We start from the raw sequence: 15250 nt of genomic DNA, 5'->3' as shown, positions 1-15250 counted from the left end.
CCAATCTAAACCTCCCCTGACAGTTTCATGCCATTCTCTTGTATCCTATCACTGGTCACCAGAGAATAGATCACACCTTTAGGCTACCAGGTCACTGCTGACTCATATTCAACTTGCCATCAACCAGGATCCCCAGGTCCCTGTCCACAGCCCTGCTTTCCAGCATCTCATTCCCCAGTCTGTACATACACCCAGGGTTGCCCCATCCCAGGTGCATAATTCAGCACTTGCCTCTGTCAAACTTCATACAGTTGATGATTGCCCACCACTTTAATTTGTTGAGGTCTCTTTGCAGGGCCTCTGCCTTCACCGGAATCAACAGCTCCTCCCAGTTCAGTGACAATTGTACCAAACAGGATGCAAAAATACATACAGAGATCTCTATATATCCACCATGCAATTTGTCATCATGGGATTGTGTCAGAGGACTCGAGAGGTTGATAGTGACATTCCTCCAACTTCCATTATACGTGGCTTGTGAGATTTACTTTGGATCACACATAACCTGAATTCTTGGGATGAACACCTGCACTATAGACATGGAGTACAGCTTTCTGAAGGGAAGAAATTTCAGATGCATGCTTGTGAAGTGAGGTGGTCCATATACTGGTTGGGAACCTAAAGTGCCCATCCAGAGCTGGAACATATTTGAAGGTTTTTGACACACAAGTTCTGGGTTAGCTTCCTGTGCGAGGAATTAAGTTCATGTATTAAAATGACTTCTACCATTAATCAGGTAATAAATTAAAACACTCTGGGGATTCACTTCAAAACTGCACCAAACCCAAGTGCTAATGAACACATCATTTCTTCTGAAAGGAGAAAGAAGGTCAACAAAGACTTAACACAACAGAATCACTTGTCATGAGCTGACACACACAGTTATCCCCGTCCTGAGCTCAAACATCCATATTTGACTTTAAAAAGTTTCAAGATATGTATCAGAGCCTTGATTTCAAAACATCAAAAGAAGCAGAATCCTCCACTTCCTTTCCTCTGATAACTAAAGAGGTTTAGTTTACACACCTATTCCTAAAAGTATTATTTTTCATTACATAGGTAACTTAAGAATATACATTTACCTTCGACTCTGGATGATAACACGCTTCTCCACAGATATTTTCATGCTTTTTACATTCTAATGAGATGCACATTATATTACTTTTGCTGCTCCTTGGAGTCTTTGATGGGATACACTTCTGCCATGCTTTACGTAAAAGTTCATACCCCAGGATAATGCCATTTGGCTGTCCTGGTGATGCCCAGTTGATTTGAAGAGACCTACAATAAGAAAATCAACATCTGTTAAATTTTTGGAAGTAGTTATGCCTCTAGAGCTACTTACATTAAATGATTAGCATATAGTAGTTCTACCTTACACTAGTTCACATGGAGTGAAATACTTTAAAGTGTCAAAATGTTCTTCTGGATAATGAATTTCACAGATACTTTAATAACCGTAGTTCTAAAAGTATTTAAAAAGTGTCAGTATGTGCTAATAGTCCATGAAGAGAAATAACACATGCAATCAAAATCCTTAAAAGTTGCTATTTAAAAGATATCTCATTCCTATTTCTGGAAACTTATGCGCAACAAACTTTCTACTATTTTACTAATTTCATTTCAGTGGTTGGAGAAAGGATGCAGTATGCCTTTCCTGGTGCAATAGCAAAGGTGTACATGAACGGGGCTGGTGTGACTGTTCCATTCTCAGACAGAAGCCTGCTAAAGTGTGGGCAGTGTGGGGGGCAAAAGACCCCCCCTTTCCTTCTGTGCTGTTGCCACTGCAGCTTACTCACATGGTGCTCAGTTACCATTGAGAATAGGTTTGTATTCATCTTGTCTTTTCCCTGCTTCCAAATAAAATGTATTTTTCTTTGAGATGTATTCTTTAGCATGGAATTAAAAAAATAACTCATTACAGCATCAGTAAGCACTACTTTCCTTCTGCATTTAAATATTTTCATTGACATAAAATTAGAAGTAAAAAATGGAAGTGTTTATCACAACTAAGACTCGAGGCTTCTGACTGAGTGCAACAGCATGACTGTAGCAGCCCAAAAAGACTGTCTGTAAAACAATATCCTGTTATCGATTTCAGGTTTGATATCATACCATCATCAGTTTAAGGAAGAAAATATGTTAAGGGATATCATTAAAGCATGTTAAACTGTAGCATGCCTGTCACTACTAAAAATGTGTAGATACTTGCTCCAAAATCTCACTTAGTATTAAAATAAATAACATTTAAAAAAATGAAAAGGGACATTTGAAAAAACAATACAAATTTTACATTGATATTTCACATGAACACTTCATTTTTTGTATGATCACCATGGAGTGTTGCATAAGACACAAATTTCTTTCACTGTGACTCTCTTTGGGTGGAAAGAAGGCAATCCCAATGCTACATGTAGATCAACAGGAGGACTGACAATACTGCATAGTAAATACTTAGGCTCCAAGTACCTCTTTTAATCTCCATGTCCCAATTACACAGCCACTGTCAGAATGCCAGTGACATCAGAAATTAGCATTAATTTAAAGTGAAAATGCTTCAGTGAAACAGCAGCTGCTGAGATAAACTTTGACATCTTAACAGAATAAAAATAAATGAACTATTATTTCACTTCCTTGAGGTATAAACAGAGGAATACACACAGCAATAAGCCTTTGCAGAACAGAAATTGATGTCACCTATGAGGGAATAAATCCATAGGTGACTTGTAGAGTCACCATTATCCTTCCATGGTCCTCATCTGAACCATAGATTTAATTCCATATTTCATCCATCGCTGTTTTGTATTCTCTTCGCGAAGCCTAGCCATGATATTCTACCACATATACATGAACACATACTCGCACAAATGCACTCATCCACATTTAAATAATGTTAGAAGACCTAACTTAAAAATGTAAAAGCGGGATAATATATTGTTCAAACTTCGGGGAAAAAAAAGAAGATTAAGAAAAAAAAGAAAAGGAGGGTAGTACTTGAACCTTTATAAATGCCATTGAAACTCTCTACTGGTCTTTGCACAGGATAGATCACAGGAGCAAAGAAAGCATACCCAGCCATATTTTTGAATTATTTGCTTTCTGCAAGTTTCATTCAGATCCTCGAGGGTATATTTTCAAAGTATTGTGCCAGGTTTCTGCAGTTTTTCAAGTCGTATTTTTCTCTAATGTAATTTCAAATTAGGCCTCATAATTAATGCAATGATTTGAACATTTTGCCTTTTCTGCTGAGCTCAGCATGTACTTCTTTCCTTTAACAAGCAATCACTTTATTATTATTCAATTGATAGATACACATTTGGAGTGGAGATAGCCTGATATTGTGTAAAACTGCAGCTGCACAAGAAAATTGTGTGGCATGGGAGTTCACTGATCAGTGCCAATGAATGTATGACCTTCCAATAGCAGACTCCTTCACAATTTTATGGATGTTTCAGGTATGTCTACACCTTCCGATGTTTGCCACCCATGGCAAATTGTGGCAGTGCAGGAAGAACAGTGTATAGTTTGGTTTAAAAAAGAACAGCAGGATTTTCATGGAACTGCAGCAGCTTTTTGACACCCCCCATCTGAAGAAATACCCCAGGCTGAGCTGAAAGACCTTCATGATCAGGTGCAGATTTGATGGGACACGACGGGCACTTTAGTGTGCAGCCAGCTGTATCATGCATGGTGCATTTGATACAGAAGCTGCAGAAACGTGGGGACAGAGCCTGCCTACCCTCTCCTTCTGTCCATCTCCCAATCACTCCCTGTGAGATAAACCGGAGTTGTGACTATGCTGAGACGTGTCCACAGCCTGACCTACAGAAGCAGACTCACAAATAGGCTTAGACGAATGTACAACACCTCACACGCGGAGCATAACCCTTGTCTGCCCAGAGAACACTTTAAGTGTCTGCCATTTATGATAGTTCCAGTGCTGGATGAGTCCCTTCTATGACTGCTGGCAATGTGGTGAAAATACTGAAGCAGACAAGGCAGCCTAACCAGGTTCTAAGAAACAACCTGCTTCAGACTACAGGGTCCATGAGGCACTGCAGCAGTTTCATGAGATAAAGAACAATTTCAAACTGATCCACAGGGGTGTATTTGCTTTTGGTGAAAGACAGCAAACTGAAATCATTTGGCCCAAGCATGTGAAGTCAATTATTTTTGACATTTCTAGGTAGAAATATTATTTTTTTAAAAAAATCCATGAAAAATAACAGTATTTTGGAGTCTTTTTATATCACATCAGATGCATTTTGGTAAAACAGACTTTGGAAGGAAAATTCTGGGTTTTGCCTGCTTCATGTATCACCAGCTTCAAGTGCCCATAAAAGAACTCCTCAACACAGTAATAAAGGTTTAACCATGAAGATTAAAAATATATCAAGGCCTCACTTCTGAATCCTGATAATGAATGTTCTGTTAGTCTCATCACATACAACGGTTAAGTTTAAAAATCTACGATTCAATGGCTTTACTTTTAGGAGTTGGAACAAAAAAAAAAAATCACACGATTCACCTGACAGTCTTAAGATAGGGAACACTGCTATTATTAATGACTAGTGGATAAAATACTTCCCTCATCAGGAGATCACACATACTGAGCAACTGCTCCAGCATTATTGCACAGGAGTTAACTACCTGCTGTATTGTGGACTGCAGGGCTGACATAATTAGAGAGGCAGTATGACACAGTACAGACAGTCTGATAAATGGCATCACGCTTCTGTTGTTGCTACAAACTTCTTAGAGAAATCTTTCAGCGCTTTGTTTTTCCCATTACTAAAGCAGGGAGAGTGATCAGGTGTCCTCCACGGGAACACTGTCTTGAACACTGTAGGGAAAGTGTTATAAAACTAAGCATATGTAAGAAATCTTTGTGTTTTGCTTGTCATATGTTGAGAGGATGTGACTGCACAACAGCCTTCCCTAGTGTTTCACATTTAATCACATAGCCTGTCTTTATTTTACTTTCCTCCCCTTTCCCCAGTACGGGAAAATCAGATTTACTGGTCTTTAGTTCCCCATATCCCCTTGGAGAAATCTACACTACATTGCCTTATCTTCCATTTTTCTAGTACCAAGTCCAATTTAAAGGATATTTAACACAGTACAGCAGTTTGACACTTTCATATTTGATCTCCTTTAGAACTCGTGAGCAAATACCCAAATATCCCAATAATTTGTTGCTACAGTTCATCTGTTTTTTCTAAAATCCTTCTCACTAACATGTTGATTTGAAATAATTCCTCCAGCTCATTCACAAACAGCAACTGACACAGAAAACTTCTGAAGTCCCATGATACTGAAAATCAAACCAAAGAATCCACCTAGCTTTTCCCCCATGGCCTTATCTTCTTTGAGCTGTTCTTTACTCTCTGACCAAGGTTTCTGGTTCCCCTAAGGGTGCTTTTAAAGGGCCCTCTCTTCATGAAGACATGAAGGATTTTCCCTAGATTCCTAGATTCCCTAGATTAGGCCACATGTTGTCTTCTGAGCCATCAACCTTTGAATTAAGCACTGAACAGAATTGCTGTATAGTAAGGATAAAGAAAAAGAAAAGAAGTATTTTAAAGGGGAATGAATTACTTTCCTACACACCATGAGAATTTAATCCGCTACACAAACTTTCAGTCAGCGTCCGCATGCATGCAGTACTCAGAGAACTTTCTAAACTATGCAACAAAATACAATACTCCTCTATGGAGTCAGATCCTGAGGCCCTAATTAAAAAAAAAAAAAAAAAAAAAAAAAAAAAAAAAAAAAAAAAAAAAAACACCAAAAACTTGATTTCAATAGCAATCGTTTCTACCTAAACATGGCCAGTGCAACCATTCCACCTCCCCCCCACAAAAACCCTAAATGCAGGCAAGAAACATAACAAATCAGAACCTGACTTAGAAGTTCAGGATTGGGTCCCATACTGTTTTCTATTTGAAGTTTGGCATTATAAAATAATTATTTCAGGACTGCGACCTTTTGTGCCAAGTTTCAGCCTGAAGCTGAGTTATTAACTGCAAGGGGTAGAAAAGTAAGGTATTTATAATGGCTCTGGCGGTACAACCTTCATTAGAACTGTGTGGATGGAGCTGCTATCAGAAAGACTTCTGAGTTGGTGAGTGAAATTATAATTTCTGTCATGTAGCACCTTGAGGCGAATTTTAAAACAATTATTTGTGAATGCTACAAAGACATTATCCTACAGCATTCTCATCAATAATACAGCCCCCTAAACTGATTCAGAAGAGGGAAAAACGCCATGATTCCAATTAAAGACAATAAACTGCACAGGCTGTATTACATCTCAGGTATCCCATGAGCCTATACTCTAGAAATGCCTTTTTTCTCTCTCTGATGACAGATATATATTAAAATGTCCTCTTGTCCACACAAAGTGGGGTTTTTTTGAGCAAGCTTTTTCTTTTATGGAGGATAAATAAGCAAAATTCATATTCAGTCCAGCACCTGCCGAAGCTGTCAGCTGTAGTGTTTGTCATATTTCAATCAAAGTTGAATCCAGCCAGTCATTTTTATACTGCACAATCCCTACATACTCGAGGACCAGAATTAATGAATTAGCTATTGATTAAATTCCACTCTAGCAAATCCACCGTGGCAAATAAATGAACTACCCGGGGCACATGTAGGCCACGGCCAGACATGTCCGGGCAATCGATCAGTAGTTAGTATTCTTTTGGGATATAAGAACAGCTGATGATAATATGACATGTAGGAAAAGGCAGCGTAGAAACAGAGTGTGTTTCTGGCTGAGCAGATTATAAAGTAGGAAGGCATTTTTGATCCTTTTGCATTCATGTGTTATGACATATTTAGTCTATATATAATAGCAGAAACATGCATAAGTGTTTGCAGTACAGACAATACAGACAAAGGCATACGTAAGTTAAAGCCAAGGGCAAAAGATGAGATCCTGAACTGAGTTCTTATCATCAAACAAGCTTTGACTATATCTGTACGTGTGACAGAAAAATAGCAAGCTTAATTTCACCCTTATACAGAGATAAATCCTGAATTCAAGCAAAATGTAGAAATTATAAACAGCAAACCAAAGTCCTTAAGAGACTGAAGAAGCAAGTCCATTCTGCTGGCCATTTCTGAAGGCTCAGATGCTAGATTTTTGTTATTTTTAGAAGTGGAAAATCACAGGAACAATAACATAAACACAGGAGGCTAACTACTCTATTGTTGGTGCAACTCTGAAAAATTGTTACCAAGTTTAGTTTTACTTTGTCTTTGGAAGATATTAACTCCCAAAGAATCACTGTATAAGTTACAATGTGGTTACTTCTAAGGACTGCAAATTTGATGCTCCCTTTTACAATTAAGTTTGCCCATGCCTGTGGATGTAGTGGACAGGCAGATTGCAAACAGTGGTTCAAGGAGACATAGATATGCATGCCTTTTAAGATAGCTTACTAATTCTTACTGCTGTGATAGGTGACTTATTTTTACCCAGAATTATTCTAAGTTTCCATTATCAGCATCACATTGCTCCCTGAGCATTAATCTTCCTCTTCTTAACTGACAGCAAAATGTGATAATTTTCATTCCGCTACGCTTCTTCTCTTAACTATTTCTTATTTATTATCACAGCACAGCGATACCCAAATGGGTATGTACAACCAACCAAGGGTGAGACTTCTTCAATTGATCTTTTGGCAAAAAAACTTCAAGACCAAAAATAACACCCAGTAAAAATGTTTTCTAAGTGTATACTGAATTCTTTTATGCACCTTTTACAATTTTGAAAAGACAACTTTACATTTTGGTCCCCATTCCAGCTACAAATCTCCTTGATATATAAAAGCCATCTATAGCATAGTACCTTGAGCCAATTACGTGAATAATGGGTGCTGACAGCTGCTTTGGCTCATCTTCCACAGTTGTAATCTGGGTCCCATTGCTTCTCACACAGGCATACACCGTGCAGGCTTCAATCTGATGAAGAAGAACATGAGTTTCATATACTCAGCTGCAGAAACTTTTCAGCTCCGCTACTTGTTTAGACTTTCTCTTCACCCAAGATATAATTCTTTTTTATTTAACAGATTCCATAAAGACAGGAAAATACTGCAGCTTTGAGATAAGTATATCTACCAGAGATATACTGCATTGTATCACATTTTCCCATACCATTTTCAAAAGAAGGGTATATGCAGCCCTCTGGCACTAATTGTTTTCTATTAAATTATCGCCAACAGAGTTGCAGTGAATTTGTTTTTCTGCATGTATATGTAGACCCTGTTACACAACACTGAAAAAAATGTACTTCGATTTGGGGTCTTCTGTAAGTTTTCTACTCCTACCATATATCCTGACATAAAAATAAGGATAATTTTTCCTTAATATTTTCTGTTCCTTCATGCCTATTCTGGAAATGAAAACTGAAAAATTTAAATAGGAATCATAAAATTTGTTAGGAAAAAATGCCACAGAAATACAAACTTATTACTCCAGTTCTTGAGATTAAACTAAGCAAAGGCAAGGTGAAATAGGTAGTGAAGGATTGTAGCACTGTTTCTGTATTGTCAACAGGGAAGTTACTCAAAATAAAAAAAGCATGAAAATGAAAGATAAAACGGTAAGATTGCCAGTGAGATGCACATGAATCCCAGATAATATTGTTTTCAGAAAAAGAAAAAAAAGAATCATAGCAGAAAAAAAATAAAGGCATCTTATCTTGGTTTTACTTATCACACTGATGCAAATATAAGTCCAGTATAAATACTAGAAAAGCAGAAGAGAAGAATAATTAACATCTCCAGCAACAGAAGGTGGCCATGGTAAATTAATATAGAGGGTCTATAAGTGAGGCAGTACACTGAATTTGCATTGTTATTGAGGAAAGACAAATGTGTTTCCAAGTGGCATTCAGAAAGTCATATGTGTATTCATGGGTGGAGGTTTCCTGCTTCAGAGGGGCTGGAACATGGAAATCTGTTACGGTATGCCTGCCTGTGATGTTTATTTATGGTATGTAGTAACTTGATGCAAATTTTCAGAATGAAGTATACATGGTACTACTAAGTTCATCTCGTATATAATAATGCAAACCAAACTTTAATGAAATAGACAGGAATAGTTACAATTAAGAGTCAAACTGCATTTCTTGAACATATTAATAGAACTTCAGGATAGAAAGATATTATTTCTTCTTTTTTATTATGCTTCTGCACACAGCATTTTGCTTTTCAGTAGATATATGCCTAGAGAGGTAAAGATAGAGAAAGGGAAAAGCCACGTAAAATTATCAGCATAAAAAGTACTATGATGATTTTAGAGATCAGCTCTGATTCCTCCTCAGAAGGATAAAGAAAAAAAATGAAACAAGGATGTCAAATGCAACATCATTATTTCACTGCACAGATATATTATGTAGGCCTGATGTTTCTAAAACAATTGCAATTTTCTTTTAAAGAGTAGGAGTAGAATCTTTGCCTCTTTGCAATATATTTTGGGGTTTTGCTAATGTTTAAGCTCAGAGCATTTAGGGGAAAGTAAATGGAGTTTTGAGGATTTGAAAAAGAGATAATGGAAATTTGTGTTATGAAAAGTCTACACAGACCAAAATATGCTGAAAATAAATTTATACATTGTATGTATATGCACACAAAGATCAGTGCAAACATATGTCCATGTATGTAAAGAAATTCATGGAACGATATTTTGCTTGGAAATCCAAATACTTTAAGTAAAATTAAAGTGTATGACGCAACCCAGAAAAATATATTCTAACCTGTATATCATACACGGTGAATGGAGACAAATCTGCTAAAAGAAAGGATCCCGGCTCGTTCATTCCAGTCTTGAACTGCTTATTATTTACATAGACAGAGTACCCTGTGACAACACCATTCGGGTTTGAAGGCGATGTCCAGATGACACGTACAGCTGTACTGTTGATGATGACAACCTCTGGAGGGAACATGCCCTCAGGCTCTAGAAATAAAGGAAGAAACTGAATAAACTCCAGCTGTCTCTGCAAAAGCACTTGTTTAACCAAATGCAGATTAGTATTTAGGTTTAGCAAAGGGTTCACTGCTTATCTGCTTTCCTCTGATGAAGTTATCACAGTCTGTAGTCTTCTGTAAATTGGCTTATTATACTCTCAGTTAGAAATCATGAGAGCTGATGGTAAAATGCTTTATACCAGCAGCATAGTGTCAATCATCAGTAGTATGTGGCCAGTAAGATATGATGATAAATTATTCACCCATCTGCACTGCCAACATGCAAATATTATTTTTATGTCTCCACAATCCCAATTCTCCCAAAAAAAAGAGAGAGAAAAATAGAGAATTTTAAATAAAAAACTGAGACCAAAATACCTTATGTCTGGTGGAACGTGACATTATCAGCCTTATAGCTGAAGCAATATGAAGCAATATGCAATATTATCATTATGTAAATCGTTTAGAATGTTGATTACTATAGGTAATGATGAAGTCTAACACTTATTTAAAAAAAAAAAGAAAAAAACCAACACCTTCCTCAGCGTTAAATTACATAATTATCTAAGCATGTCAGAAATAACCATGCAAAGACCTATTTTTATCATAAGAACCCATCTTTACCAGTTGAAAAATTGCTCTTATGATCAATTCTATTTTATAAACAAAAGGTGCTGACCTTTGGCATGAGAAAGGAAATGGAATCCTCCCTTAAAGTGCTTTGCTAATGACCTGGAACACTTGCTTCTGAGGTAATGATATTATAATGTTTATAATGAGACTTTATAAAGCAAAAAGATTAGAAAGACCATTCTAAACACATTTCAGATGCACAATTTTTTTATTATTATTTTATCCTCAACCTCTACCCCCAGCCCTGTACTTGCCCACTGGCACAGAAATGACTCGAAGAATTTTCTTAGAGGCTGAACTTATACCTAGAGTTTCTAGTGACTCAGGAAAGGCTCTGTGCATGACTGTCATGTCAAAATCATATTGCTTCACAGAGCAAATCTTTTAAAAAACCCATTAATTGTTTCTAAATTCCACCATTTATTGATATGAACTCAGTTCCAAACTTAGTGCACACATATAGGAATATGCAGGAGAAGATGAGAACAAACTGGGTTAATATCTGCTATTAGAGCTTTTCCTTCTGTCTCAGTGGGACCATTTATTGATCTACCACATGATGACAACCAGCACTTAAGCATTTTAGCGTTTTAGACCTTTTTCCCTTTATACCGGAAATTTTATAATGGAAGGATGACTGATCTCAACCCTAACAAAAATCAATCAATTTCATTCTCGGATTTTAAGCCAAGCTGCAGTCACTGCTAACCAACCTCCATCTGAGGTAGTCACATGCACAACTTCACTGTTGATGCTGTGGACTCCATTAAAAACTTGAGAAAATATCTGATACTCTGTGTTGGGCTGCAAATCACCTATGATTATAGAGTTTACATCAGCCTGGATCCTTAGAGATCTTCTCTCATCAGTAGAATTCAAGAAGAGGGTATAATACACAACATCTCCTTGCAAATCCTGTAGTGCTAGGAAAAGAAAGGAAAAACATTGGAACATCAACTGGGAAACATTCAGTCAGCAAGTTTCTTATCAACATCTATTGTGAAGAGTAAAACAAATTTTATGCAGACCCTTTTATGTAAAAAAAAAGGAAAGCTTCCATCAAGTGCCTTCAGTTTCACCCTTGTAAGCAGTGATGCAAACTGCTCTTCCTAATTTGTCAAAGTTGTTAACGGTCCATCATCCTATCCAACACTACAGAAAGCTCTCCTTCTCTAGGCATTCCCATGATGAAATGGAATATGTGAAGTAAACAAATTAATAGGTGAAACCCAATGCAAGCAGTGGTGTGCAGGCCTTGTAGCTTGTTATTGCAAAAGGATGCCTTTCACCCAGATCAAAGGAAGAGAGCAAATCAGATTGCTCCATGGAACTCGTGTAAGATGGAAACCTCAAGGATCTTTTCCTTTTTGCCCCTTCTCTTCAAACAACATTCCCCCACCCCACCCCGCTCCTGTGTTAATTCTTGAGCCATGAATAAAGGACCAGTGCCTATGCCTTAAATTCTAGTGATATTCAACTTTACACAGATTGCCTTTTGGCCTTAATGAAAATGAAAAGCTGTGTTATTATTTTAGAACAAACATGATCATATCATCTACATGTAAAGCTGTAATACACTCAGAAATATTATATATACAGGGGAAAAAAACAAATTCTCACATTTCTTCCTAAAATGTGTTTTACCCAGCACTAACTTCCTCAGAGAAAGGAAATAAAAAACAATGTAATTTTCTGGCTACACAGGGAAGGACATTCACTGATCTGAGCTGATGGATAAGCAACGAATACAGGCAAGTCTTCTCCGTTTTAGCAACTGAGATGTCATCTGTTACCTTATCTGTTGTTTGTCAAACAGTTTAAGTTCAGATCTGATCAAATGCAACTGCTTTTCCAGTAAGCATCGAGATGAAAAGAATAATTATGACAAAAACATTAAGCACTAACACATATTGCTTTAGATGACACACTGTACCACTGAACAGGACTCAGCTCACTGGGAAACAGCAATGATAAAAGCCAAAAGCATATTTACAGATTCAATAATACATGGGTTTGTCATTGAAATTCTTAATCAAGAATGACATGCTATTTTTAAGTGGTACAGCTACAAGTTTTAAATCCTTAGAAGTTAAAAATCTCCAGTAGGGAAAAGAAAGATAGCAGGGTAACTTATGCTAAGGGCTCCCAAGTTCCCAAAGAAAACAAAAATAATTTGAAAACTAATATGAAAAAAATGAAACATGGATATACAGATAGTTTATATGCTTATTGCAACATAAGAAGTCATAAAATATGATAAGGTTTTCAAATAGTGAATGGCCTTGTCTTGGTGTTAAACTTCTGCATTTACAAACATATATGGAGGAAATTTCTAAGGTATGAATGAAAATAAAACCAGATTGCATTACCTACATCTAGAAGGTCAGGGGTTTAGATTACTAAGGTAATGAAACTTCAGTGAGCTGCTTCAGATCTATTACATTTGTCAGTTTTTATAAGCACTGCTTACTTCAGGCATGCAATTATAAAATAAAGAGACTACATTTGTTGCAATTCAGCACCCAGTCCTTACAAAATCATTTGCATGTAAGTCATGAAGAAATTCCCCACCGCTGTATTAGCAAACCAACTAGAGAAATAGGCTAAATTCATTTTAAGAAGCAGAGCAAAAAGAAAGACAAAGGGGATCCTCACATCGTGAAGGAATGTATATGTAAATTTTTATACAAAGAGATGAAATAGACCACAAAGACTACAGGATTTTTGTGTAGTACTGCTTTATAGATGTCTCATGAGTTTGCATTAACTATTTCTTCACTTTCACTATTCTCGTTCCACAGAAAGAGCATATAATAAATATGAACAAGACTGAGAAACAGCAAAATGTGCACTTTTTTCCCCCCTATTTCTTTCCTCTCTTTTCAAGGACATTTAGGAATATTATAAATCAAGACAGGGACTGTGTTTCCTGTGAGAGCAAGGCAGACCAATGTAAGTGACGGCAGGTTACCACCTAGTTACTGGAATAAATAGTAAACACACTTACTTGGTTTTGACCATTCGACTTCTACAGCAGTATGATTAACAGCACGTGCAACGAGGACACTTCCTTTCTCTGGTAATCCTGCTAATGTAGTAGCTACCACTTCTTCACTTGGTGTATATCCTACCTCGTTGTGCACTATGAGCTTGTACTCGTATGTTGTGTACCTAAGACATTTTAAAAATAATGAAATGGAATGAAAAATGCAGACATAGAAAATATTTGCTGTAAACCTTCTGTCTGTGCCAAAGTTTTGTGGTTGGTTCTCCTCCTGTAACAAAATTCAGCTGCATGATGTGCACTAATGAAGACTTTATAAGAGGCATCTATTTTTTGCAAATAAGTCAGCACGATTAACACGGTAACGAAAATAAAACACATTATTTCACTTCTTCATAGTTGTAGCTTCTGAGGTGTTGAGAGATTATAGCTCAATTCAATATGTAATTACAGCAGTGGCAACCTGCCAAAATTTGGATCAGAATTTAATCAAATGAGGCTTTTTTTCTCTTTTGGGAAACCCATTGATTTTTAACTTGCAGAGTCTCATTTGTAAAAGAGATTCTCCACACAGTCAGGACTCTTCTACTACAAAAGCATCCAAAAAAAGCTCCTAGGAGTTCAAACTCATTTAATAACATAATTTCTTCAGAACTGTGTATATTCCACTTACATAGATTTATGAAATCCTACGTGTGTATTTAGTAAACCAAGTAAGTGACTGGTACTTCATCATTATATCAAAGGCATATTAATGTATTTTAAGTGGGATTTCATAATCTCAAATTTAATTTCCTCATAAAAAGCCTCACACAAAACTACACAAGAACTGAAACTCAGGATCATCTTCACATTTTCACTGAAGCTGCAACACGTTGGGATAAATGTCTACAAATACAATAAAGGAACATAGAGTTAATGCCTAATATTTAGAGGTTTTAGTACAAAAAGTCACTCACAGTGTATATTTAATTAATTTTACTTTTTAATATTTACTTTTTTTAGACACTTTACTAAACACCCCGATTTTCAAAAGAGCTGAGCTTTAACACTCCCATGAGAATAAAGTAAATTAATGGGAACTCACTAGCTCCACCTGTAACTATAAGCATTGAGGAACAGTGACAACATACATAACACATCTTATTCCTCTCTTTGCAAGTGCATTATTTTCTTGGACACTGTAGCACACATACAATAAAAAAATGACTGCAAAAATATAGCTGCAGGTTGCAGAACCCTCCCCAAAAGAAGTGTTCAGGTGTATCCAAGGGCTAGGCACACTTTTCTGGCCATAGCTCATTCAACCCAACATGTCACTGTGCCTAATGACTGGTCACTTGGACCCTGTCAGAATGTATTGCCCCCTCTGAACTGGTAACATAACTGTCCATGCCATTGAAATGAGCCAAACTAAAACCAAAGGAAACTCTATGTAGAATTTCAAACATGGTTGAATGAAAGAAATGGACACTTTGGCAGGACTGATACAAGAACAGCTCCACGATCAGTTATTGCAACAGACGGAAATGAGAAGTGACTTTCAGCAAGTAGGCAATGACAAGCCAGAGGCAGTAGCCCTTGCCTTGGTTCAGTCTATACAGTGGCAGGAGCAGAGGTCACATTCTCCTGG

The 15250-nt window shown here is 36.9% G+C and overlaps 1 protein-coding gene across 3 annotated transcripts in view; it reads right to left on the bottom strand.

The window, feature by feature from the left end:
- The window catches only part of USH2A (usherin), a 378126-nt gene that overhangs the window by 98229 nt on the left and 264647 nt on the right, over positions 1-15250 (bottom strand). For all 3 annotated transcript variants that reach the window (XR_005562590.1, XM_039378797.1, XM_039378798.1), the window contains exons 44-48: positions 13621-13784; positions 11327-11536; positions 9767-9969; positions 7856-7968; positions 1083-1281 (exon numbers count right to left, since the gene is read on the bottom strand). Coding sequence is in view for 2 of the 3 variants with exons in the window: in XM_039378797.1 (XP_039234731.1) it covers positions 1083-1281; positions 7856-7968; positions 9767-9969; positions 11327-11536; positions 13621-13784 (889 nt within the window). In the remaining variant the exon portion in view is untranslated. The remainder of the gene's footprint in view (positions 1-1082; positions 1282-7855; positions 7969-9766; positions 9970-11326; positions 11537-13620; positions 13785-15250) is intronic.

Source organism: Pipra filicauda, unplaced genomic scaffold (genome assembly GCF_003945595.2).
Source record: "Pipra filicauda isolate LSUMZ 115617 unplaced genomic scaffold, ASM394559v2 scaffold147_size4022426_pilon, whole genome shotgun sequence".
NCBI lineage: Eukaryota > Metazoa > Chordata > Aves > Passeriformes > Pipridae > Pipra > Pipra filicauda.
Note: the sequence above shows the minus strand (reverse complement) of the source record. Positions and strands in the feature narration are given on the sequence as shown.